At 37.5% G+C, this 27893-nt stretch overlaps 1 protein-coding gene across 1 annotated transcript in view; it reads left to right on the top strand.

Moving 5' to 3' along the window:
• The window catches only part of LOC149169519 (glycosyltransferase BC10-like), a 118492-nt gene extending 90847 nt beyond the window's left edge, over nt 1-27645 (top strand). Inside the window, exons 8-10 of the mRNA XM_089428721.1 lie at nt 117-182; nt 436-582; nt 26521-27645. Of these exons, the coding sequence (XP_089284847.1) occupies nt 117-182; nt 436-582; nt 26521-26760 (453 nt within the window). The 3' untranslated portion in view covers nt 26761-27645. The remainder of the gene's footprint in view (nt 1-116; nt 183-435; nt 583-26520) is intronic.
• The last annotated feature ends 248 nt before the right edge of the window (nt 27646-27893 follow it).

The following is a 27893-nucleotide window of genomic DNA, read 5'->3' as shown; positions in this document are numbered from 1 at the left end:
TTTTCTCTCTAACTGCAAACCAAATATTGCTTTCTTTCTTTCTTTATTTTAACCTTTAAAATTGATATCTGTTTTCTAATTGCTTACGACCCTGTATACTTGATATGAATGTCCAGCCTAGAGTGGTCCAAAAAGAGCATGATTGTATACCAGATGAGCATTATGTGCAAACACTGCTAGCTGTAAGTATTTTTTCCTTTGTCCAGGAATCATTTTTTTCTTTGCAGTTAGCTTCTTTCTCAGCATTAGTTCTAACTTCTAAGACTTGTTTAATATTCCCATCTCTTTTGGAAACAGTGTAGTTGCTATGTTTCTCAGGGAAAGGAAATTAAAGTGGAGTTGAGCCTAGATGTTTGAGAAGTGCTCAAATTGTTTTATTGCTTGTTTGTTTTCAATTTGGCTTTTTGACTCCTTTTCTTGTTTTGTCATATTTAGATGAGAGGTCTTGAAGGAGAACTTGAACGTCGAACCGTCACCTACACTTTGTGGAACCAGACTAAAAACAAGCTTGATGTGCAGGGCTGGCACCCTGTTATGTTTAGACAGGCAGATGTTAGTGCCGGGCTTATTAAGAATATAAAGGTACAGTGCAAATTTTTTAACCGAAGTTCGGGCTCTAATGATTTGTCCCTTTGAAATACTATTTTTGAAATTTTCGTTTTTATTGCTTTTAGAGATGCTTTAAAGGTTTGGATGTATCTTTCTATTCAGTTTCAATTCTCAGATCCAATTTAGAGGTTAATTTGGCAACTGTACGAATGGTAGATCAGAAAGATCACAAGCTGAGACATATGGCATGTCTGCATGGATATACTATATTTAGATATAGTTTTGGCTGGTAATTATCATATAGAATATTTAGGTATATTTAATTGACTTAATCTCCACTCAATGTTTTCTTTCTGTTGTCAACTGTGATGATATACCTGTTCTTAGATGCTTCACAAAGTTACCATATTATATCTGTAGAAACATTGGGCTCCAAATGGTGAGATAGGGGATGAGATTATTTTGAAGTAAACTGCTAGTGAAATCTATGAGAATATGAAGGGATAGAATTATGCAAAAATCTGTTTACGGCGCTGTTAATACTGATGTTTGAATTTAAGGTAAAAGAATTGTAACCAAAGACTCTAGTGTATGCCTTTTTAATTGTTTGTGATAATTTCTAGTGGATGTAGAGTATTAATGAATATGGATAAACTATGTTGAATGAGTTTCTGGAATGCGGGAAAGGGTCTCTGAAATGGATTCTCTCTTATATTTCCAAGGAATGACGAAAAATAGGAAGTACTAATCAAGATGACTTTTGCAAACTTATTTGCACCATATTTGGACTTAATTACATGGGCCTACTTATGATACTCGGATATATTGGATAAAGAAGAAACCTGTATGCATTTCCTATCATTAGGTGTGAGGGGGCCTTGTTTGATTGTTCGGCTACTAACTTTGTTAATATGAATGGCACCTGCTGGGAATTTAATCCCCCCCGCTAGGAGAAATAGGTAAAAAAAGAGGTGATCACCTTAATAGGTCTCCGTCTGAAAGGACCTCGGAAAAAAACAAGTCTGAAAGGATCCTTGCAAGCTAAGTCACCTGACACGGGGATTCGGGATTCGTAGTGTCAGATTCGGACACATTGACCCCCCGGAACAGGACACGTAGGATTTGTTATATATAGATATATTAAAAATTAGATATTTCTTACACAAATTTTAAATAATGATACAAATTTATTGATTTCAAACATAGATCTTCATCTATAGCATGCATAGTACATACAAAAGACAAAGATACTTATATGAAATGGCAAATGGTTACAGGGAAATATAATCTAAGGCATATTAGCAACATAAATGCCTATTACTAGAGGATGAACAAAATTTTGGACAATATGGACTTTTATTTCAAAATTCAAATATCTGCATCTCAGGGATAATTTTTGCTGATAAATTATCTGAAATCTGGGGTCATGTCTCTTCCAACAATGCCAGTGACTTATTAAACATCCGCTTCTCTAAAAGTCTTAAAAGTATTTTTCCAACTAAAGGACAAACATATCATGGATAAATAACAGTCAAACAAATCAAATGTATGAGCAGTGAAGTTTAAGTCTTTTCAAATCTCAGATCACTTCTTGAATCTTGTCAAGTTCGTTGTTTTTTTAGAGAAAACATGATATTGATGATTCTCCAGTAATGGAGGAATAGGAATACACATCTACAGTACAAAATTTGCTTGGAGATTGGCTTTTGAGGATGAGAATAAGCCTCCAACAAAAGAAATCTAACCCTAGAAACTCTGTTCTAGAAACTACATAGGCAAACTTTTGTCCACTGAACTTAAAACATACATTCTTCTCCAGAAATACTGAAAAATTGGTCACTGAGACAATTGTTTCTAGTTATTTTCTGGGATACGAATCCTAAAATCTGGATTCGCTGGCCATGCACGGGATTCGTACAGGATTCATACGAATCTTAATAGGACACATCGAATCTGATTTTAGGATACAATTTTCAAGAGAATCATATCGGACACGTGGGATTCAGGTTCGCCAGGCTATATTAACGAATCCGGTTACTTAGCTTGCAAGGCATGATATATAAGAAAATTTGCCTCTCTAACTTATAAGGCGAAGCATACCTAATTTGGATAGTGGAAGAAACTAAGCAAGGGTCCACTCGAGTCTCTAAAAAGATAAGATCTCACAGTGAATGGAGTGCCTAAAATTGAAGTGTTCCTTGGTCTCAACCTCTTGAAGGGAACATAGTTGACCTATCTTGTCCTTTTGAGGGTTATAATGGTCGATTTTAATTCTCAACTACTATGAGAAAACCCTAAACTCGCCAAGAGTGATTTGAAGACCATTTGGCTACCATGGAATCCAATAAGTGGGTAAAACCAATGTTCCGAACATCGACATTGAGATAAAATCGGCAAGGGTCTGGAAAACCAAAAAATGGTAAAAATCGGGAAAATATTGGTAAAAAATCGGCAAACATCAGCAAAATTAAGATACCATAAAAATATCTTTAAAAATTGGCAAACATCGGTTACGCCAAAAAATCGTGATTTCGAGATAAGTTCGGGATGTTATTGAGATGTTCGCGACACTGGGTAAAACAATAAGGCCAACCACATTTTGCAAAAAATATGTCTTGTGGAAGGCTAGCTTGGAGTTGAGGGATTGGGAGGAGGAAGTCAACTAGGATAGATGTTGATAAATGTTGTCCTCGATTTCCTTTTAATCTCCCTTTTGGTGGAAGGAGATGAGAAGGTGTGTCTAAAGAAAACACACAAGGGGAAGATGGTCAATGGAAATATCAATATGCTGTAGAAACAAATAGACTTTAGAGCACCAATTCCATCTCCATCCCGAGCAGTTCTAGGAAGAAAACCTCCTGTAAAGAGCAGAGGGGTAAATGAGGTTATCTCTCTTGATCTATAGTTGAATCCTCCAAGGACTGGAAGATGGTCAATGGAAATATTAATACGCTATAGAAACAAATAGACTTGAGAGCACCAACTCCATCTCCATCCCAAGCAGTTCTAGGAAGAAAACCTCCTCTAAAGAGCAGAGGGGTAAATGAGGTTATCTCTCTTGATCTAAAGTTGAATCCCCTAAGGATTGGAGTTGATGAAGATAAGAGATTGGTATGAAAATGCTCTCAAGACATAGAGTATATACTATATGGGCACCAAAATTGGACAATATATTAAGGAACCTTTTGGTTACAACTAGATATCCACTCGAGTAGAATAGTTTGGACTCCCTCTAAGCACACCCACTTCGTTGGTTCTAATCTAGGGCCACAAAGAATAATGGGATTAATAATGGCATCAAAGGGCTACATTTGAGATAAGATATCTTGAAAATGGTTTGGAAGCATTGATAAAGCTATGTATCCCTTATCCAACTGTGATTGAGATGTTGACCTCATGTTGAATAAGGGCCTCTAAATCATATGCCCAATGAAGTATGGGTCGTACAATGATCTCAATTGGCTCCTCTTGTAGAAGAAATGAAGCTCAAATAGATGAAATCCTTTGATTTGTTCATGAGGACAACCTTAGTGTTGTTAAACTCAACCTCAAGCTAATGATGATCATGGAAGTGAGCCAATGTAATGAAATATCTTTGCTATAGGGGGATGATGCTGGGAGAACCACATCATTTGCAAAGAGGGGCAATGAAATTGGAACAAGGTGTAAGGCAAAACCATCATCAATATGTGTTATCTCAGAGGATATCTTTGAAGTCATCAATATAGACCCAAATAATGTTAGAGAAAAGGTGCTTCCCTCATAGGTTAGGAAGATTTCCCTACTTAGCTAAAAGTGTGATGGGAACTTCTTTAGCTAGGGCATATTATTTAATATTTAGTCTTTCCATCTGGGATTGACATGCTTATCAAGGCACTTTTGAACTAGATGCTTTACAAAATTCATAACAAGCATTAGAGGTGGGTGGGTCAAGACATTTCTCTTCTAGGACATATCATTATCATTAAGTAGGCTTCAAGATGAAAGCTACGTTTTGTCGAAATTATTGGTACAACTTGTACATGTAGCCATGATCCATTCATATGTATCATTAGTGTACTTGCAAGCATGGCTAAGGCCACAATGCATACTCTTCTTAGATAGATTGATAATTATATAATCCAACAGACCAAGCTAGAGATGCTCCAATGCTATTGCTATGCTAGAACAAAGCAAAGAAGTGTCTAGCTAGGGTGGGATCACCTCCACTAAAACTAATCAAGAAGAAGGGATCTTAAAACCCTCAGAGCCTCAGGCTCAAGAAGACAAAGACAATTTAATTCCAATTTGATGATGAAAAAATGATTTCAACTCTTCTTTATTTATAGATTTCCTCATGGGGTTTTCTCCTCAATCAAACACGAGGGGTGTTGGAAAATCAAAATAGTTATATTAGGGTTTGATTCTCCTTTCTTGATAATTACTTGTGAAAGTGTTGGCTTCTTTTACTTCTTTATTATCTTATTTTTCATCAAACAATTACCATATTATGTGTGTATGAAGATCAAAAAACAAGAGACACAAGATATAGGCACTATGCCAGGGAAAAACCCCCCTCGAGGGGAAAACCCAGTCAAGATAATTCTTCCTTTCAATAGTATTCTTTGAGACTCTTCACCCTAGACCAAGACCAGACCTTCCCTCCACACCAAGTCAACCTTCCAGATCTTTGACCCCTTCCAACAACTTCGACTAGGTAGCAACTTCTGGCAACAACGAAACTTAGGAGACTTCGATCTCCCAATCCAGACCACGAAACAGAGAGAGAGAGGCACCAAAATTTTGATTTTTCCTTTCTCCTTAGACTTCCCCAAACTCACATTCACTTCGGCTTCCTGACAACAGAGTTCGCACCTTTTCCCAGCTACAAGAGAACTTCGCACTTTTTCCTAGCTACAAGAGATATCAAACTTATGTGAGAGAATGATGCTCCAAATGAATTCGATGAGCTTGTATTTATAGGCTCCATGTCAGGTCAAATAAGGCCCTTAGGCCCACATGGTGTGGAGGATACATAAATCATATTTCATTCAATACTTAACCTTTTTACATGATTCAAAAGCCCAAGAAGGGTCTCTTTAAAAGTACAATGACCCCATTGACTTAGAATAAATCCTAGAAATCCTCAATGGGGACTTTGACCTAAAACAAGGTGACGCAAGCATGAAACCCATGCTTTAATAAGTCACAATAATAATAACAAAAACTCTTTTCTTTATTCTTTTGAAAAATACATTACATGATGACTCAAGTACATTAATGAAGTCCCAACATAGTTACATTTTCCAACACTCCCTCTCAACTAGGGAGGTATTCATAATGTACAAATACAATGGAAGATCTCAAAATATATGAACCATGAAGAACTTTAGGCACCGCAATGCCATGGACTAGATTCTTGATCAAGGCAATCTATCCATTGATCTCTCAACAATTTAGGCACCGCAATGCCAGGGACTAGATTCCTGACTAGGGAAATCTATCCATTGGTCTCTCAACAATTTAGGCATCACAATACCATGGACTAGTTTTCTGATCAGGTTTATCTATCCAAGTGGGAACAAGATGGACTCAAACTTTCAGCCCATCTAGGTACCATAACCATAAGGCTTACTTGCTAACCATCAACCCAAACATCTAGGTGTGTATCCAAAATAAAGCTCAATAACCAACACCACCTTTCCAACTTCGGGACCCAGACATCAACACAAAGTTCTAACCAGATGTCTTCCCAGGCAATGCTTCACTCACAAAGCCTCAACACCTCTTGATTCGACAGATCAAGGACGACAAATCTCTCCCGATAAATTGATCGGTAACCAACACGCTATCAAACCTTCTAAGAGATTCACTTGTACAAACACAACCCCAATCAATAATATACTATCACATGTACATAATCACATACAAACCTCCGGGGTTGTTTCTAGATGTTGCTCCTCAATTCAGTAGGACTATCAATCGAATCTTAGTCAAAAGATTCCTCAATTATATACTTTCCTTTCCTACTTCTCATGCAACAACATATCCTCCGAAATTCATTGATCACAACCAAGCTATGCCCTCCCTCTCAACCAGGAAGCATCTCTTCATCCGGACTCCCTCTTAATCTTAGGGAGATCTCTTCTATGCAGGCTTCCTCAAGGAGATCAACTTCTTCTTTTCGTCATCGGAGAATCTTTTGCGGCTTCCAACCATTTCATCAGAGTTATTATCATCCTCATCATGCTTGTCACATCGAGCATCTTCACCAAGTTGAAGATTGTGTACCTACACAACTTAGATAGCAAGTACAACCAAATCTATAGAAGCATGAAGTTAGCCATATTAAAATCACAGAAGCATTTCAACTTTATACATATCAGATACCCAAACTTAATTACAAACAAGAGACATATACTCTTCAACATCTTGCTAGGGACTTTGTCATAAACCCTAGACTACTTCATAACAACTTTCATTCCATCTAGGGTTTCAATGTTTCTTCCAAAGGTATGACATACCTTACTACAACATATAACAAACCCTAGAAACAATTCAGACAAATATAAAGCATCCAACAACCTTTCAAAATTCATATGTTAGACTTCTTACTAGGGTTTCATACAAATCCTAGATTTCATAAAGGAGTCAATCAAAACCAATCACAACTTAGTCATTAACATGACCAACTTCCACTAGGGTTGGTTGCAAACCCTATATTTCCAATCAACCATCAATCCCAACCAAAACTCAGTTTTCAACAATCTTACACAAATCTCAAATTATCATATTGTCATCATACATCAGAGATTTTACTTCTACTAAGGTTCAACTCCAAAACCTTAGAATTCCATTTTCACAATCTCAACAATCATCAAATAAATAGATCTCAGATTGTTATATACTAGATAATTTAACTACTACTAGGGTTTAGCTGCAAACCCTAGATTTCCAAATATCATCATCCTAGAATCTCAGACAAGGACTTCCATTAAATCCTAAGACTTATGACCATCAATGACTAGGTCAACACACATATCTAGGAATTCATATTCATTCATAAGCATATCATATGTCCAACAACATTAATACATCTGACCTAGACCAAGCTAGGGTTTCAACCAAAAAGGACATATATATATATATATATATATGCCTGGATTTCATCATCATGCAAATACATTTCATATCATGTGTCAGTCAAACCCAACTTTTCAATAATATCAAATAAGAGTTAGACATACAAACTTTTTTAGACTAGGTTTTGATCAGAACAACACACCCATACCAAGGAAATCATTTCTAAGACATTATAAGGGTCTTGCTTACACATTCCATCAAACCCTAATGAGCTAGGGTTTCAATGTAGAAACATAACAAACCCAACACTACCAAGACTTCAAAGGGTCTGGATTTTAGACCTTATCAATCAACCCTAACAATTTAGATTTTCCTGATCATGCCAAAATCCAAAACATGACATCATCAATAAAACTTCGAATATAATTTCACAATATCCTTAAGCAGCTTAGGGTTCAAACATTCACATTAACATACCCTTTGGTTAGGGTTTTGAAGAACCTATCTATGGTTCTACAAAATCAGTTGAGTGGGGTGGGTAGATTTATCAAGAGATGAATCACCCAAAACAAGAACCATTATGATTCAATATAGCTAGACATAACAATGTTAGTAATTAGACTGTCAAATGAATAATCCTTTCAATATAGAAATCAATGTGTTTAAAGCATACCTTTGTTCCTTGACAAACCTTGTCTTGAGAGGTCCTCCTTCATACTCCTTGAGAATATAGCAGATGTCTTTCGGAACATGAATATATGCTGGACTTCCAAAGATTTAGAGATGCTCCATAATCGTCTTCTTTCCTGGGAATACTTCTTCGGGTGTAGTATTATCAAGACTCTTATGAGGACTTCTATTTTGAATGTATACAACTGTCATCGCTGCTTCTCCCCATAAGAACTTTGGTAGATCTTGATCAAGGAGCATCGTTCAAATGCCTTCTTCAATTGACCTATTCTTCCTTCCGGCGAATCCATTTTGTTCGGGATAATAGGGAACAATGAGCACAATATGCAATCAATTCCTTAGAAGTGTATTCCCCACCATTGTCAGACCTCAGAGTTTTATTTCCACTTCAGCCCTAAACTCCTTGAACTTATCAAATACTTCATCTTTTATCTTGAGAAGGTAGAGCCATGTCTTTCTAGTATGGTCATCAATGAATGTCACATAGTAGAGATGACCTCCAAGTGATTTGTAAGACATGGGCCCACACACATCGGAATGGATGAGGTCTAATTTCTCTTCAGACCTAGTTTCACGAACTCTAATAACCCTAGCTTTATCAATAATAGAGTCTTTTTCCCAAACCAATACTTTTCCATCAACAAAAGAAATTCTTTCCCTTTTATCTTCTAAACAATAAAAAGCAAATTCTTTTTCAAACCTGGAACATATAGAATGAAAATTCGATCCATTATCCATCTTCAACGATGTTGATCCGAGGCCTCTAGCAACATAGCTTTTGTTGGCACCCAATTCCACTACATGAGAAGATGGCTCCTTTGATAGTGTATGTAGTTGTTTACTTTCACCTATCATGTGGCTCGATGCGATGCTACACTATCAATGATCCATGCATTATCATCAGTAAGAGAACCTGTGAGAGCAACCAAGAATCCTTGACTCTTGCCCTTGTTGAACAAGTAGTAGATAACCTTCTCAATCCAGCTTCCAACAGTGTTGAAACCCATTCTTATGTAGTTCATCATAGAGAGCGAATCCATGCCAACAAAGTGCTCTTCGACTTTTCGTGACCTTAGGTTTGAAACCATGTTGGAAAATCAAAGTAATTATATTAGGGGTTGATTCTCCTTTCTTGATAATTACTTGTGAATATGTTGGCTTCTTTTACTTCTTTATTATCTTATTTTTCATCAAGCAATTACCATATTATGTGTGTATGAAGATCACAAAACGAGAGACACAAGATATAGGCACTATGCTAGGGTAAAACCCGCTTCGAGTGGAAAACCCAGTCAAAATAATTCTTCCTTTCAATAGTATTCTTTGAGACTCTTCACCCTAGACCAAGACCAAACCTTCCCTCCACACCAAGTCAGCCTTCCAGATCTTCGACTAGGTAGCAGCTTCCGGCAACAGATGGCTTCGAGGACAACGAAACTTAGGATACTTTGATCTCCCAATCTAGACCACGAAACAGAGAGAGAGAGGCACCAAAATTTCGATTTTTCCTTTCTCCTTAGACTTCCCCAAACTCGCATTCACTTCGGCTTCTCGACAACAGACTTCGAACCTTTTCCCAACTACAAGAGAACTTCACACTTTTTACCAGCTATAAGAGATATCAAACTTATGTGAGAGAATGATGCTCCAAATGAATTCGATTAGCTTGTATTTATAGGCTCCATGTGAGGTCGAATAGGGTCCTTAGGCCGACTTGATCTTCTTCTAGGTCGACATGGAGTGGAGGATACATAAATCATATTTGACTCAATACTTAACCTTTTTGCATGATTCAAAAGCCCAAGAAGGGTTTCTTTAAAAGTATAATGACTCTATTGACTCGGAATAAATCCTAGAAGTCCTCAATGGGGAATTTTACCTAAAACAAGGTGACCCAAGCATGAAACCCATGCTTTAATAAGTCACAATAACAATAATAATAGTAAAAATTCTTTTCTTTATTCTTTTGACAAGTACATTAATGAAGACCGAACATAGTTACATTTGCCAACAAGGGGTTCATGTGCATCCCCCAATATGGGCTTTTTGCCCCAGCTACCCCAAAATTTACCCAATGTTGCCCCAAAACATTGGATAATGGGTTCCCCCCTTTATGAAGGACTATACCCTACGGGGTTGGACAAGTACATTAATGAAGACCGAACATAGTTACATTTTCCAACAAGGGGTTCATGTGCATCCCCCAATATGGGCTTTTTGCCCCAGCTACCCCAAAATTTACCCAATGTTGCCCCAAAACATTGGATAATGGGTTCCCCCCTTTATGAAGGACTATACCCTACGGGGTTGGATAGGCTGTTCCATATTCCCTTGGAAATTAATCCATAGGGGACATTACATCATCGACACAAATGTTCATGGTGATTTAATCAGTTGGTGACTATTTGGAGGGGGACTGTGTTTTATTTCAGCAATAATTTTGTGCACATATGTTAAGATTGATATAGCTATTCATTGGTTAAATGAATCTGATTTATCCATATTAATGTTAATAGCTAAGGAACCTACTTCATTGGATTCCTTTTCACACTTGAAGGGTTGAGCTAGAGATGGTTATGCAGGCTTTTTTTATTATTAGATCTCTACTATACTTGGAGGGCCACATTGTATGTATTTACACATGCAACACATTAATGATTATATGCATTTACTTGGTCATCTTACTAGATTTGGGCATATCCTTGGAGGGCGAACTTGTGGAGACACCTATTACTATTCTTGGAGGTGTATATTTATTTATTTTGTGGAGTTTTGACATTATCAAAATCCTAATAATTTATTTGTTTTAGTGGAGGTTTCCCACTTACTGTTTTGGGGTTTGACTGCTTCATCTTGCACATTCATCCTTGCAGTTGATTTGCACATGTGTGGATTGGCTGCATGCATCTTGTGGATCATTTTCTATTTTTGGAGGTTGTTTATGGAGCATTGTCTTAGGAGGACTATTTTATTATTACATCTCTCATGCACCTTCGAGGGTGCACTTTGTGAGCCCTTCTAGGTGAACCTTTGAATGCATCCTCCTAGATTGAAGAATATTTTGTTCTATTTTTCATGCATCCATGTGGACCCATTTAGCATTTGACCTAGATAGCTATTTCTGGATGGTGCTTGCTCTCTTGGAAGTTGGAGGTTATTGTTGCATATTATTGCCTATTTTTGGATGAGGGTGACCTTTCTTGAAGAGGATAACATCCACATGCCTTGATATTGTCAACTATGGATCTACTATTCCAATATTTTACTATTTGTTGATTTGTCATGGAGTTAGTTAGAAATATGCTATATTTTATTGTATGAGAGACTTAACTCAGTCTATATAAAGAGGAGTTTCTCTTCATTTCATTTGTAATTGGCAATTGGAGAATTACTAGTTGAGAAATGATGAGATATCAAGCTTAGGAATTGAAGCTTGATGGAGCTCCTTTGTACTACCACTCTTGAAGATTAATGGAAGATTGAGGTATTGATCCACTTTGATGTTTGGTTTATTTATGCTTTTCAATTTGCATTTCTTGTTATTTATAGATTCTTCTTGTTGTCAATCCTTTATAGAGGATTCACAATCAATTTATTCATCTAGAAATAAAGCACTTTAAGGAGGCTCTTCCTTTTGCTTGATTTATTGTTTTGTTTCTGCATTTGTTTTCCTTTCTTTTATCATTTAAGTTGCAAATTTGGAAGCACACTACAGCCATAAAACAAGACCTTTCTAATTTGATTGATGAGTGGCAATCTTAGCCCTTCAAGTCTAGTATTTTACAACACATATCTGGAAAATATGTAAGGTTCAAATGAATGTCACATTAGGCCCTTTTTACATTAAGTACACACCTTAAAGATGAATGTGTCCAATAGTTTCTTCACTACTAATTGATGGAAGACCGTAAACAAGGTTCTTCTACAATATGAGCTACTTCAAAGCTGTGTTTGTGACACACTAGTTCTCTCATTTATCTAATGCCTTATGGCTTGATTAGCTCATGACTAATAGGCACTAATTACCTTCTATCTCTTTTCATTTCTAATTTTTTCCTTCATTTTCCTATCTTGTTCTTATCCTATTTCCATTGTCATCCTATTTCATATAGTACACTATGACCTGTTTTGCTTTTTCTAACTCTTCATTAAATCACCTTGTGCACCCATTCTATAGCCTAACAATCCTACCTTTTAGGGAAGACCCACTTGAGTTGGAGAAGAGCCAACCTAAAGAGAGAGGAAGAGCTATGGAGGTTGTTAGAAAATTGATAAAGTGGCAGCTTATTAAACTTATTTTCTTTAACCTTGATACTTGCTTGTGAATCTTAATCTTCTTTAGGTTCTTTTAGTTAGATTTTTCATCAAACAATATCAAGAAACAACAACAAAAGAGGACACAGATATAGGCTCTCAGCCATTGCAGAACCCCTTTGAGGGGAAAACCCGAAAACCCTTCTCTTCTTAGAATCCGCTTCAAATGAGATACAAAGACCCAATCCCTAGACCAAGTCCTTTTCCCCAGTGTTGCATGAAGCGCCCCCCCCCGGTTCCAAGCCCCGAAGCGCGTCCCGTACGAAAGCGCCTAGGAAGCTTGGCCGGAAGCGCGCTTCCGAAATTCGGAAGCGCCGCTTCGGCTTTTTTAGCCGCTTCCTGGAAATTTGGAAGCATTGGCGCTTCCGAAGCGCCGAAGCGCGCTTCGTACGGCGCTTCCCAGACGCTTCCCAGGCGCTTCCCAGACGCTTCCCAGACGCTTCCGTACGCTTCCAGAAAAGCTTCCGGAAAAGCATTTAGAAAATCGTTTTTTTTTCAATTTTTTTTTAAATTTTAGGTGAGTTTGCTTGTTGGGGGTGGGTCCACCTTGGGTTAGGGTGACAAATGAAAGCAAAAAAAAATAGAAATATAGCAGATGCTCCCTCATGGTAATGTTAAATTCTTAAAGTAAAAGTGACATTCTCCTTTATTTTTCATTTTCATCCTTTTACTTAAATTTTTAACATTACCATGAAATGACTCAGAATGTTTGAGAGTGGTTCCAGCCTCATTGGACTTCATATGGAGAAAATAGAATTTCATATCCTATTCAAAATTCAGCAGACTTAACAGTTTTCAGTTATTCAGGATCAATGGGATTGTGGCATTTCATTAGATTATATCAAGTATGAAGGTATGCGATTAGCATTTAATCAAGAGCACCAAGCCCTATATGTACCCTGGTGTTGGTGGTGTTAATTGTTGAACTCCTTTGTCACGCGGCACGCCCTTAGCAAAAAATTACCTTTCAATCAAGTCAAAATCATCGATCAAACATGTTAAGCTTTTTCTACCATATTTTAAGTCTTGAATTAGGTAGTTTGATCAAAATTGGGCAATGTTGACTAATATCCCTAGACAATCGAGGTAGAGGCAAAGGCTAGACAAGAGGAGAAGAATCTAGATTCTAGATCATTAATGTACAATGGATGTTATATCTATCTTGATTTATGCAAAAATATGCATGTTTTCATGTCTTCTACAATTAATTTGGTATTTGGGATGTTTGTTTTGAGTATAAATGCAAAAAAATATAAAATATATATATATATAGCAGACGCTTCCGCGGACGCTTCGCTTCCTAGATTTTTGGAAAATGATGCTTCGGCGTCCCCGCTTCCAAAAAACGCTTCCGCTTTGCTCCCGCTTCGTGCAACATTGCTTTTCCCAGTACCAAGTCAGCCCTTCCTCAGGTCCTTTCTTGAATCTGCACAAAACTTCTACACACTACAACTTCGATATACCAGCTACAATATTTGCTACTCGACTTGCAACTTCGACCTTGTAATTTTGGCCATGTAGCTCCTGAAGAAACCCTAACTTGGCCTCGCCTTGGGACCTTCCAAGAGCAAGACAACTCTTCCTAAGGTCAGTGAGGTATAGACAGAGTTTCCTTCCTCCTAGCTACAAGATGTTGCACTTCGTCCTACTGCAACTCGGTCTTGCAACTTCAACCTCTTCCTGCAGCCTAGAAACCCTAGATTTTCACATGTGTGAGAGAGATATAGCCCAAAAACCAAGAAAAATCGTCCTTCTTCCTTCTTCTTGACCTTTGCTCTCCTTTTCTAGCTTCCCAGCTACAAATCAAACTCTTTCTTGAGATATCAAACTTGTGAGTGAGTGTATGTCCAAATGAAGTTGAACTGCTCTTTGTGTAGCCTTCTCAAGGGGTCGAATTCCCTCCTTTAGGCCTACTTGAGGATCCTAGGCCAACTTGTACTCTTGGAGATTCCAAGACTTTCTAGAGTAAAAATTAATTCTTTTTACAATTACAAATTCTCCGGAAGGGTCTTATAAACATGATGTTGACTCAATTGACTCATGACAATAAATCATAAGACCTAAAGAACCCTAGAAGCACGAAGAAAGTGCTTTTACCTAGAAGACCATCAATAATGAGCACTAACCCATGCTTTAATAATAATAATTATTCTCCTTTTCTTGTTTGTTACATAAGATACATATTGAAATGAGTACAACAATTATGAAGACCGAAACTAGCTACATTTTTCAACGCTACCTCTTAATTAGGGAGGGATACATAATTGTATAACTAGTACAACATCATATCTCAAACTGAAGGGTTCTCAAGAAGAGTCGGATTGATAAGCTATACTGTAAGCATCATCATTGTGACCAACGCTGTCCCTGAGGCCTAACTGGACAAAGCTCTATTTTAATCAACAAGATTATGCTGGGAGGCTTTATGTGTGATACCGCACTACCTCTCTAAGGTACATACCCCATACGAATGTCCACAAGGTATGTCCTTTTAGGAATATTCTTATCTTGGATCTCCAAACTTGAGTCCTCAAAGAATATTGATCCTCTTCGACCACTCTTCTCTTGGATTCCTGTCCCATCCTCAAAGAGTGTCAATCCCTTTCCTTTCTTGGATGTTATATCCTCAAGGAAACCACATATGCTTATCCAATCCTCCGTCATTCTCTCTTCATCACTCGAAGAGGAGAATGCACATGTGATGTTCATTATCACTCCCTCTCAACTAGAGAGTACATCCCTATTCTCCTTTAATCTTTAGAATAGATCCTTGCTCCATATTCAAGGAGACACCTTTTGCTCCCTCTCAAACCAGAGGAGATTCCTTCCTTCAATAATGGAAGCCAACATTATAAGCCTCACTGCTTGTCTTCATCAAAGTATCAACTACTAGTTCTCCATAGCTACATGGCTCCCTCTTTCGCATCAAGCTTGCTTCCTTTTGAGGTATCATGGAACCATCTCCACTCTTCGTTCTTGTGACAAATTTCAGGTCATCTCTCTTGCTCACCACTTTCTTTGTCATCTCTCTTGCTCACCACTTTCTTCTTCAATCATGAAGGCATTGCATTTGCCCTTCCCGATCTTCAATCTAATCATGAAAGTGATCTTCCACGACCTTTAGGTTATCTTCTCATACAACTACCCTTTCAATCCCAAGATGAACTCATCTCGACTTTACAGTTGCCAGGTACCAGACATTCTCAAGAGTCTTTGTCCATACAGTTGACCTTGCCCCAACTGTCATCATGTATTCTTGCAACATTCTTTTCCTGGTAGCCAAAAATAATATGTTAGCTAGATAACCAAACCATAAATGAAATAGACTTACCTTACCATGGTGACCTTCTCGTACCATCAACATCCTTATTGACCATCTCCACTTGATACTTCATGCATTAGAGTGCCCAAGGATCGAACTTGATTACCAAGTTACAACTTTTCTTGCGGAGACTTATACTAACTAAACCATAAATGAAATAGACTTACCTTACCATGGTGACCTTCTTGTACCATAAACATCCTTATTGATCATCTCCACTTGATACTTCCTTCATGCATTAGAGTGCCCAAGGATTGAACTTGATTACCAAGTTACAACTTTTCTTGCGGAGACTTATACTGGATGTTTATCATTATCAAATACATATTCTGGAGCAAGTCCCAATCACCTATACATTTCTTAAGTAAGTCACATTCTGATCTATTTCAGCATCATAAATACTTAAGCATAATTTTATAACCAACTTTATTCCACGTATCTTATCCAAAGTTTTTCCTTTCAACATACATTCCTATGCTTTCATCCAATCATCTAGCTATAATTCACAAAAGGTTTGTATCTTGACCCATTTCAATCTTTCATCCCTTTTTACCAACATGATTCCACATTACATAGAATACATACCATTTCTATCATGATGCCTTTCCCAAGGATATCCAAATGATGGTCCTTCTCAGATCTTGGTGATCCATTTCAGCAAGATGACAACCTCTAACATAAAGTTAGATAATATCTGGATGAACACTATGCAAAATGGTCCAACATTCTATCCTAGATGATCTCTACTAAGCAACATAATCATAAAAAACATGTTACTATCATATGCTTCTATCCTATGATGCTTATGCATAACATATCAACTAAAGGAAAACATTCATAGAGAACCTAGAAGTTAGTGAACCTTCTTTAGTAGTAAAGATCCTTCACTTCTTCCTTATTTGCCTTCTTCTCAGGTTCTCCCATTGGTTCGGCTATAGGAGCTTCACTTCTATCCTTTCTTTTATTGTTCTGCTTGTTTGTGTTGAAATGTAACTAGTGTCGATCTTCATAAATTGTACTTGAGTCATGGCTTGATGTAATTATTGATGTACTTGTCAAAAAATAAATAATTTTTTTTTTTTGTAAAAGAAAATTATTATTATTAAAATGGGTTTCTTTCCCATCATGTTGTGGTCCTAGGTCAAAGCACCCATTGAGTGCTCTAGGGGTGTTCTTGACCAGTCAAAAGGTCAAGGTCATGATGTACTAGCCCTTGGAGGGCTCATGTAACAAGAAAGAAAAATAATAAATGTAAAGTATTGTCTAGAAGCCTCCAGGTGATGGGTTGACCAACCCTCTTCAAGTCGGCCCAAGTGGCCCAATTCATCCTCAAGAAAAGCCTATATAAAGGAATTTAGTCTCCTCATTTGGAGAGATATCTATCAAGTAAAATATCTATGATGCAATGAGAGAATTAAAAGAGATCTGATCCAACGAAGAAGGGAAGGAGGAGTGAATTTTGTGGAAGCCAATGAAGGAAGAAGAGGAAGCAAATTCAGTATCTGCCTGTTCAGACGTGCGAGTTTTGAAGGAGGAGCTAGGGTTTCCTTAGTCTTGTTGTGCAAAGAAATTCTTTGAGTTTTTTGCTGTCTCATCACTTGGGTTTTGGTCAAGGTCAAGGTCAAGGTCTTGGAAGTCTTCATTGAAATTTTATAAGAAGAGATTTTTGTGGGTTTTCCTCTCTATGAGAGGTTTTGGCCCTAGCTAGCAACCTACATCTAGTGTTCTTGTGTTTGTATTGTGATCTTCTTATTGGCATTTGTCTTGATGATAAAACAAAACTAAATGATAATAATAATGTCACAAGAAAATGTCATGGATTAAAGAGAAATCAAATTTAAAATAACCCTAAATACTATGCCCTAGATTTCTCAACATGGTATTAGAGCTAGGGCTTTGAACAAAGGGCAAAAAGAAGATCAATTTGGCATCATTTCATTTCAAGGAAATCATTTACCATAGACCGAATTTGTGGAGGAAAATAGATCAAAGTACTGGGCATGATTACCAACTCTACTTGTAGATACAAGGCTACAGACCCATCTAGAAGAGCGAGGGCCTAAAGAGGCCTATTCATAAAGATCTAAAAGGCTAGACTAACAGATCAAGGGAGGCCACACTTCTTGGTGGAGCAAAGGTAGAAAGAGACCTCACAAGGTCTGCAATCTCCGAATTTTCTGAACATCTCCTATCTCTGGTATGTTTGAGCTTTATTGAAGGTGTGTTTTGAGTTTTGTAAGGCATTTAAGGCCTATCTATTATCAACTTCAATAACCCTAGAAAGGCACCAAGCCTTCTATCAAAAGTGCGAAATTTTGGAGTGTTGTTCTAGGCATAAATGTCACATTAATAGCCCTAGAAAGACAGTCAATAAAGGAATCAAAATTCTCGCTCTACATTTGTGCATAAGGAGATCCGAGACAAAATTGATAAAGGGTTCTAGTACTGAAGTTCTGAAGCAAGGTTTCATTGAAAACAAAATCCATACCCTACTTCTGTGCATTCAAAGAAAGTTCTGAGCATGTTTTGCAAAATCAAATCCGAATTGAAGAAGCAAAGATTTTGAAGTCTCAAGTCAATAACTTTTTAAAAGAAATCGAAATTGTGAGTGTGTTTATGAAGGATGCAAAAGCACTATTGAAAGAAGACCTACCTGTGCATAAGACTGAATTCATTTAGGGTTTCGTTGGAAGGCCAATTTGAGCATAAGTTTGAAATACTAAGTTACAAATTTCTGGCTTTGTTGAAGGACTATGAAAAGCATAAGAATATCGAGATCTTCTTACCTAGAGTTCAAGTTGTGTAGACCTATGCATGAAAAGAACCCTTATCCGATAGAAGTTCTACGTCCATCAAAGCGATCGTCATTTTCTAGATCGAAGTTCTGAATCGTATTTGTGGATCCGTATTATCAAGAAGCTGTAGAAGGCTACAATAAGGAAGCCAAGATTTCCTTCACTTATGATATAAGCATACCTACAGGAGTATAGATCCACACAGAAGTGACAACTCTACGTATAGAAGACGAGTTTTTTGATCCACTGTTCTGAGTATACATATACAAGATTCAAGCCTAGTCAATCAAAGGATGAACTGACCTGTGGAGTGGAAAAGAACTTGTGGTACGAGATCCACGAAGGTATGAAGGATCTGTGCATGCATTAGTGATGAAATTAACATATATAAACAATCCAAGTCTACAAAATTCAGTAAGCCAACCTACAATAACAAGAATAACAACAGTGTACTTTGAAGAGATAATAGTCCAGAAGCTGTAAGTAGGGTCATGAAATTGTGACAAGTCATCTCTTTTAAGGAAGGTTTTGATCAAAGGACTATCGTTTCGTCAGTAGGTGACAACAAGATAAGTTTTGTTGACAATCATTTTCAACATATTGGAAACGTCTAGAAGTTCTTGGGAAAATGATATATCCTTGCAAATAGTTCTCTAGATTTGTGCATCACTGATAAACAAGCAATAGAGCAGTAGCATATTGATCCTGTAGCAAGAAGTCAGCAAATAAATACAGTTAAGAATATATTGAGCGCACATCTGAAGGAAAAATGATGAAGAGACCATGGCATCCAGAATAACAGGTCACTACAACAAAGGTATGTAACTTTGAGGTATGTATGAAGGATTCAACATAAACTATTGTAGAGTTAGGCTCTAGGGTCTGTTGTTAAAATTGTTAATATAGGTAAATCCCTAGTCATATGAAAACCCTAACCCTGTTCCCTCATAGAAACCCTAACCTTTGGTCCTTAGGGTTTGTTCTTTGTATACTTTGCTTGGGTGTATTTGTTAAGGAATGTTGCAGGTACAGGTAGAAGGATGAGCAAATCCTCTATTTTAGCAAGCATGGTAGAAGAAGGGAACTATAAGGACTTTGATAATGATTGGATCCTTGGGCACTCTAATGTATAAAGACAAATTTACGGTATAATTGTACAACTGTGGATGCCTGAAAGAAAAGAGTTAATAACAACATACGAAAGAAATCATGAGCTTGATATAGCAGTCAGCTAGCCGATATAAAGATTTTGCTGCAAGCCGATAATAAGGATCCTCCTTTGAGATGTCATGAAATGAGTTCGTCATCTTGAGAAGAATGACCATGATGATATCACTGTTATAGTCTACTCTCTCTATTTTTGGAGCAGGCCTCTTAAGAAGCTTGCTGGTTTAGTTGCAACATGATGGAACTCATCTTGAAAATGAGGCCGCAGGGCTAGATAACTAGCTGAGATATATTTGCTAAAGACTTTGATGAAGATTGAAGGAAGACCTTAATAAAGACATGATATACTGATAGATATGATAGCAAGTTGCAAATGGTTTGATGATCATGTTTTGGTGGATCACTTTCTGGATGTTCAAGAGGGAGCCATGTTCGAGCTCGATGATGATTAGTTTGTGAATATGCAAGTGATGAAGATGATGACATAACAAAGGGCCATCATAAAGAGGTAACTTTAATTTGATATTCATTTTGATATTTGAACTCATCTGACTGAGTTGAAACAGGGCTACCGTAAGAGGGTTGTAGAAGGCCAAGTACTTGTGATTAGATGGAAGACCCTGAAAGAAGCATGACTTGAAAGAGGTAACTGTATGAAGGATAACCAGATGTGGACCAAAAGATCACTTTTCGATGAAGAAAAAGGTTGACATGGCTGCTGGTTCAACACTATGATTTGTTGAAGGGAAGTGATGTAGAAGATGGCCTCTGCCGTACGAAGAATTTATGAAGAAGAAAGTCTCCATGAAGAAGTTGAAGTTTATTTATAACATGATAATGCTGTATATAGAGGGCTCTATGAGGTTCAAAGAAAGCTCGCACATATGATGATAACGATAGAGCTCTGAGAACTACCATCATAGTAGTTGATGATTGACACTTCTCCCTAGTTGAGAGGGAGCTCCTCCCTGGTTGAGAGGCAGTGATGGACATGGTTCTCTGCTTCATGCGTCATGCACTAGACTAGGACTAACAATTGGAAGTCTTAGTGAAGGCCATGAGGAGAGAATGGTGTTCAGAGGATTGGGTAAGCATCTAAGACAAATACTCCTCGAGTATTTGGAATTCGAGATAGGAAGTAGTCTGGTGATTGATACTCTTTGAGGATGAGGTAGGGCATCCAATAGGTAAGAGTAACCAAAGAGGAAATTCCTTGAGGATGTGTAAATCCAAGACAGGAATGGTCCTAGAAGGACATACCTTGTGAACATCCGGATGGGGTATGTGCCTTGAGAGGTAGTGTGGTGTCCCATGTAAAACCTCCCAGCATTGTGCTTTGATCTATTGAGAGATAGAGCTTGTTAGTCAAGGCCTTGCTATTTTGACAATGCTGGTTGTATATTGATCATAATGTTGATGCTTAAGATGGCATACCAATCCAACTCTTCTTATGAGCATGATTCAATGGAAGTACTGTCCTTGTACCTGTGCTCATATGGGATTACCTCCCTAGTTAAGAGGGAGTGTTGAAATGTAACTAGTGTCGGTCTTCATAAATTGTACTTGAGTCATGACTTGATGTAATTATTGATGTACTTGTCAAAAGAAAAGAAAATAATTTCTTCTTGTAAAATAAAATTATTATTATTGAAATGGGTTTCTTGCCCATCATGTTATGGTCCTAGGTCAAAGAACCCATTGAGTGCTCTAGGGGTGTTGTTGACAAGTCAAAAGGTCAAGGTCATGATGTACTAGCCCTTGGAGGGCCATGTAACAAGAAAGAAAAATAATAAATGTAAATTGTATTGTATAGAAGCCTCCAAGTGATGGGTCGACCAACCCTCTTCAAGTTGGCCCAAGGTGGCCCAATTCATCCTCAAGCAAAGCCTATATAAAGGAATTTGGTCTCCTCATTTGGAGAGATATCTATCAAGTAAAGTATCTCTCATCCAACGAGAGAATTAGAAGAGATCTGATCCAACGAAGAAGGGAAGGAGGAGTGAATTTCTGTGGAAGCCAACGAAGGAAGAAAGGAAGAAAATTCAGTATCTGCCTATTCACACGTGAGAGTTTTGAAGGAGGAACTAGGGTTTCCTCAGTGTTGTTCTGTAGAGATATTCTTTGAGGTTTTGGCTAGCTCATCACTTGGGGTTTGGTCAAGGTAAAGTTCAAGGTCTTGGAAGTCTTCATTGAAATTCTATAAGAAGATATTTTGTGGGTTTTCCTCTCTAGGAGAGGTTTTGGCCCTGGCTAGTGGCCTACATTTGGTGTTCTTGTGTTTGTATTGTGATCTTCTTATTGGCATTTGTCTTGATGATAAAATAGAAGTAAATGATAATAATAATGTCACAAGAAAATGTCATGGATTAAAGAGAAATCAAATGTAAAATAACCCTAACTACTATGCCCTAGATTTCTCAACAGTTTGGATAGTCCCTCTTAAAGTGTCCAAATTCATTGCATCCAAAACATTGCACCTTGGATATATCTTTCTTCTTGGACTCGCCAAACTTTCCCTTCTTCATCTTCTTAAATCGGGCTAGAAAGGCTTAAGTTTTCTCATCAGATCCAGTGTCACCTTTGACCTTGATCCTTTATTCTTTTAAATGCACTATGCCCACAACTCATCAAAGGGAGTTGAATCTTTCTTGGAGTAGACACTTATTGCAAAGGTGCCCCATTTTGGTGGCAATGCATTCAGAATACATATGATTACCTTTGAATCAGTGATGGGTACCCCAAGTCCTTGCAAATGGTCTCTTAGCTGAGAGACTCTCATGCGGAAGGATGCCATATCCTCATCCTTTGATTTCTTCATTCTATACAACTTTTTCCATAATGACTTCTTTTGACCTGTGGTACTTACAGAGTACAAATTCACTAGCTTGTCATACATTGCCTTGGAAGTCTTCAAGTTTGCCACAAATGGAACAAGAGAATCTTTGATTGATTCAACTATGATCCTCTTAGCTCTTACTTCCCCTTTCTTGTACTTTTCTAGTTCTTGTGTCTTATCTTCTCAGGTTCAGTAACTTCTCTGGTCACATATCCCATTACATCTTGCTTTGTGAGTATTAAGTCAATCCTTTTCTTCCTTTCTAGATAGTTTGAAGCCCCAATGAGCTTATTGCTCTCTTTGCAGAAATAACCTACATGACTTGAAGATTCAGCCATGGTGTGATACTTAATTGAATTATATCTCCAACCTTATTGATGTCTTGAAGATATTTGGAGAGTTCTTGATGATGCCCTTGAAAGATGTTCCTGGGGATTCCTCCACCAACAACTTCCAAGATTGATGCCTTGCAAATAGACTTCCTTTTTGCAAGATCAATATCCTCCTTTTGAGATGGATGTAGTTTTGATCTTCTTTAATGTAGAAACCATAGATCAGAAGGGTATTCTATAAATGAGTCTTCAACCAGATCCCTTCAATAGACAATCTTCTTCTTTTAGGCCTTGAGAGCTTCCTATCCCTTGCTCAACAATTCTTTTTAGTGTCCTTCCGACTACCTTCCTTACTCACCTTAGTTCTAATACCATGTTAGAAAATTGATAAAGTGGCAACTTATTAAACTTATTTTCTTTAGCCTTGATACTTTCTTGTAAATCTTAATCTTCCTTAGGTTCTTTTAGTTAGATTGTTTCATCAAACAATATCAAGAATCAACAACAACAAAAGAGGAAACAAATATAGGCTCTCAGCCAGGGAAAAACCCTTCCAAGGGGAAAACTCGAAAACTCTTCTCTTCTTAGAATCTGCTTCAAATGAGATACAAAGACCCAATCCCTAGACCAAGTCCTTCTCCTAGTACCAAGTCAGCCCTTCCTCAAGTTCTTTCTTGAATCTGCACAAAGCTGTTACACACTGCAACGTCGATTTTCTAGCTACAATATTGCTACTCGACCTGCAACTTTGACCCTGCAATTATGGCCTTATAGCTCTTGAAGAAACCCTAATTCGGCCTCCTCTTGGGACCTTCCAAGAGCAAGATAGCTCTTCCTAAGGTTAGTGAGGTATGGATAGAGTTTCCTTCCTCCCAGCTACAAGATGCTGCATTTCGTCCCACTGCAACTTGGTCTTGCAACTTTGGCCTCTTCCTGTAGCCCAAAAACCCTAGATTTTCGCACATGTGAGAGAGATATAGCCCAAAAACCAGGAAAGTTTGTCCTTCCTTCTCCTTGACCTTCACTCTCCTTTTCCAGCTTCCGAGCTACAGATTAAACTATTTCTTGAGGTATTGAACTTGTGAGTGAGTGTATGTCCAAATGAAGTCGAATTGCTCTTTATATAGCCTTCTCAAGGGGTCGAATTCCCTCCTTTAGGCCAACTTGAGGATCCTAGGGTCAACTTGTACTCTTAGAGATTCTAGGACTTTCTAGACTCAAAAATAATTCTTTTTACAATTACAAATTGCCCGGAAGGGTCTTATAAACATGATGTTGACTCCATTGACTCATGACAATAAATCCTAAGACCTAACAAACCCTAAAAGCACGAAGAACATGCTTTTACCTAGAAGACCATCAATAATGAGCATGAAACCCATGCTTTAATAATAAAATTTGTTCTTTCTGCTTTTCTTGTTTGTTACATAGGATACATATTGAAATGAGTACAACAATTATGAAGACCGAAACTAGTTACATTTTTCAATAGAGGTGATAGCAGGTACCCTCACTTTATATCATATGGAGGTGCTAGATTTTGTTGTAACAAAAGTCCATTATGTTCAAAGATGACATAGATAGGTATGCAAGAAGTCACCTTTGTTAGACCCATAGAAAGAAAATAGTCCCAACGTCTACTCATAAATCTGTGGTGTACGAAATCTGCACTAGGATGGTCAAACATTAGCTGAAGAGCATAGCCTAGAGAGAAAAACTCTGTTGCAAAAATGAAGAAGGCTAGTGGTGAGTTTGAAATAGGGAGAGATGATTTAGAAACCCTACTTCTGCAGCTTTTAGGGAAATCCCACTAGTGAAAAAGTATCTACATTAACGGAAGAAAAAAATCAGATTTGGAAACCTCAGTTCCACAGCCTATAGAGCAATGCCACTAGCCAATAAATCTCTAGATTAGCTGCTGAAAAAATTCAGATCTAGAAACCCTACGTTTGTAGCCCTTAGGGTAATGCCACTAGCCAAAAATATTTGGATTAGCTATTAAACCCTATTTCCATAGTGCTTAGGGCAATGACACTAACCAAAAGCTCTGAATCTGTTAATAATATCAGACCTGAAAATCCTAGTTCCATCACACTTAGGATAATGCCACTAGCCAAAATTTTCTGGGTCAGCTGCTGAAAAAAATGAGATCTAGAAACCCTAGTTCCACAACGCTTAACACAATGCCACTAGCAAAAAATCCCGAGATTGTTGTTGAAACTAAGAATAAATGAAATGCTCTGGAAATTTGGTTCCACATTTACAAAAAACTTAAAAAGGATGATGCCACTAGCCTATGTCACAAGTTTCACTGAACCTGAACCTTGAGGTTTGGAATTTGGTGAACCTAATTTTTTTTTTGAAGTCGGATGAACCTCATAGCTATTGACCAAGTCCATAACTCAAAACTCATAACTCATGTCACAATTCAAGCTTGTAATCTATCCTCGCAGTTTCCAAGTCCATGCTAGTGTTTTTAATGTTTCTTGATATTGGTTTCTTACTATTTTATGCTATATTTCATTTTAAAGGTAATATGTGTGTGTGTGTAGACGAACCTAATGGCCAATGTCATCTGAACCTCGAAAAAAAATTTGAATTCGAACCAAACTGAATCATTGCCGAACCCAAACTCGAACCTGAACCATGTGACATAGTCACTAACTCATAGTCATAGATCAGCTCAAGAAAAGATGGAAGAAATAATCAATGGGTAAACCCCAATGCTAGGCACTCCAATCCATGGACATGATCTCCGAGAGAAAAAAAGAAAGAAAAGAAAGAAAGAAAAGAAAAAAGGTGTCTTTCTCCAGCCAAAACTACATCATGAAAACTGCCCCAATCTCAAGTTAGGCACTCCAGACATCAAAATCTGATCACAAGGGATACCTGCGTGAACAGCAAAAAAAAACTCTGACCAGTAATGAAATAGTATGCAAAGGTTCACACCAGCTCTGGTACCATGTCGGGATGATAATAGAATAGAAGGGATTGAATTGAACTAACAACAAACCCAAAGTCCTGCAATGAAAAGGGAAAATATGGCACACTATGCTAGAGCTAACCCATGAGTGCATTAGCGAGAATTGCCAAGCATTAGAGAGAAATAAACCCATGAATGATAGAGCACAATACACGATATAGTGCCTGTGTTCTTAAACACATTTCTAAAATAATTATGCCATTGATCAAGATCATCACAAACATGATTTACAATTGAGAGAGTTGTGTATTTATATTTAACTCAAGTTGGTAAAGGTAATCTCCTCAAGCAGGGGTTATGGACCTACATCAAGATGACTAGATTAGTATTAATTTAGTTATCCATTGTGTCACCTCAACATTATTGTAGCTTAGTTTAGTTATCCATTGTGTTCTTGAATTTGAGATTGTAATTTTATTGCATAATATACCTATTACCCTTTTCTGCTTACAAGTGTTTCTTATTTACAGAGCATTGATCATGTCTATTATGAGGCGGAGTTTCGAACAGAATGGTGCAGCAGCAACGGAAAAACACTTCCATGCTTCCTTTTTGCAAGGAAGTTTTCTAGAGGTGCTGCAACGCAACTTTTAAATATGGTGAAATTGGACAACCATGCCAGGCAGTTTCCAGGTTCCAAATTGGAACCTGTATCGTTGGCAAAGGTCAATTCCACGAGTTTGGAAAGTAACCTGTTGCCTGGGAATTAGAAGTTTTCATGTTGGCTGGAACTGGTGAGGTGATAATGGTCAATTTGGTAACAACATTTATTGTTTACGTTACTTTTCTGTTATTACTGCTGAAGCTGTCTGCTTTCTACACAATGCTTGGATCTTAGTAAAATCTATTGTTAAGGAGATCGTTTTGTTCAGTGTTCTTAAAAATATTGATCATTGTTACTGGAGTTTTGAGCTCCCAAGTTCCCTGGTGACACCACCTTGAATGACAGAAATTCTAGTTTTTGCTAGTAGAACATATTCTATATGTAAACAAATTATCTATCTATCCGTGTTGTAAATGCAAGGCTCTCAGTTATCAAAATATTGAAATGCCAGTGAAAAGTTTAACCCAAATCTGTTAGAGGGAAGTACTCTTTAATTTCGATGCTACACACAAAATCATTGTTGATGTACAGAAATGAAGCTCATCTTGGATCCGATGATTTCTCAACTGCAATTTAAAGTTATCTAAGCTAGGACCTTGGACTGGCATGAATGAAAATTTGATCCAGCTTGTCCTTGAGCATTAATGGCGAGAAAATGGCATTGAGAATGCCATCTTGCAGATTGCCCATGCAGAAGTGTTTAAATGCAGGGGCATAAAGGTTCGACGTAGAAATTGTAACTGGATATTGAGTCAACTATTTGATTAAAGAGGCTCATTAAAGGGGCAGGAAATTGTGGCAGTAGCAAAATTTTTTAGAAGACGCTGCTAACTAGTGTTTGAATTTTTGTACGTTCAATGGTTCTGGATCAAATTAATGTTTTTGATGCACATCTCATTCTCTATGCTGTATAATGCAGATGGAGAAGTGCAAGCAAATTAAAGACGTTTTAGCTACTTCTGGAAACAGAAACTAAGTTTTTTAATTTTCATGATTTGCTTACATGACTTCATTCAATGCCAAACTTGATTTTCATGTTAGCTATCAAAGTTGGGTGGTATATCATGTTGTATTGGTCGAATGCTTTTCAACATTCAGAGAAATGTGCAGGATAATCTGTTAAAAGCTGCCCCAATTTAAATACTAAACATAATTTATTTGTAAAGGCTGCTTCTTTTATACATAGAAAAATATTACATTAGCAGCAAAAAAATAAGAACAGAGGGCTATTTGTATATT

The sequence above is a fragment of the Pinus tabuliformis genome, chromosome 4_2 (assembly GCF_031772625.1).
Source record: "Pinus tabuliformis cultivar Carrire ecotype Pingquan chromosome 4_2, CPIR1, whole genome shotgun sequence".
NCBI classification, from domain to species: Eukaryota; Viridiplantae; Streptophyta; class Pinopsida; order Pinales; family Pinaceae; genus Pinus; species Pinus tabuliformis.
This window is presented reverse-complemented; position numbering and strand designations above follow the sequence as displayed.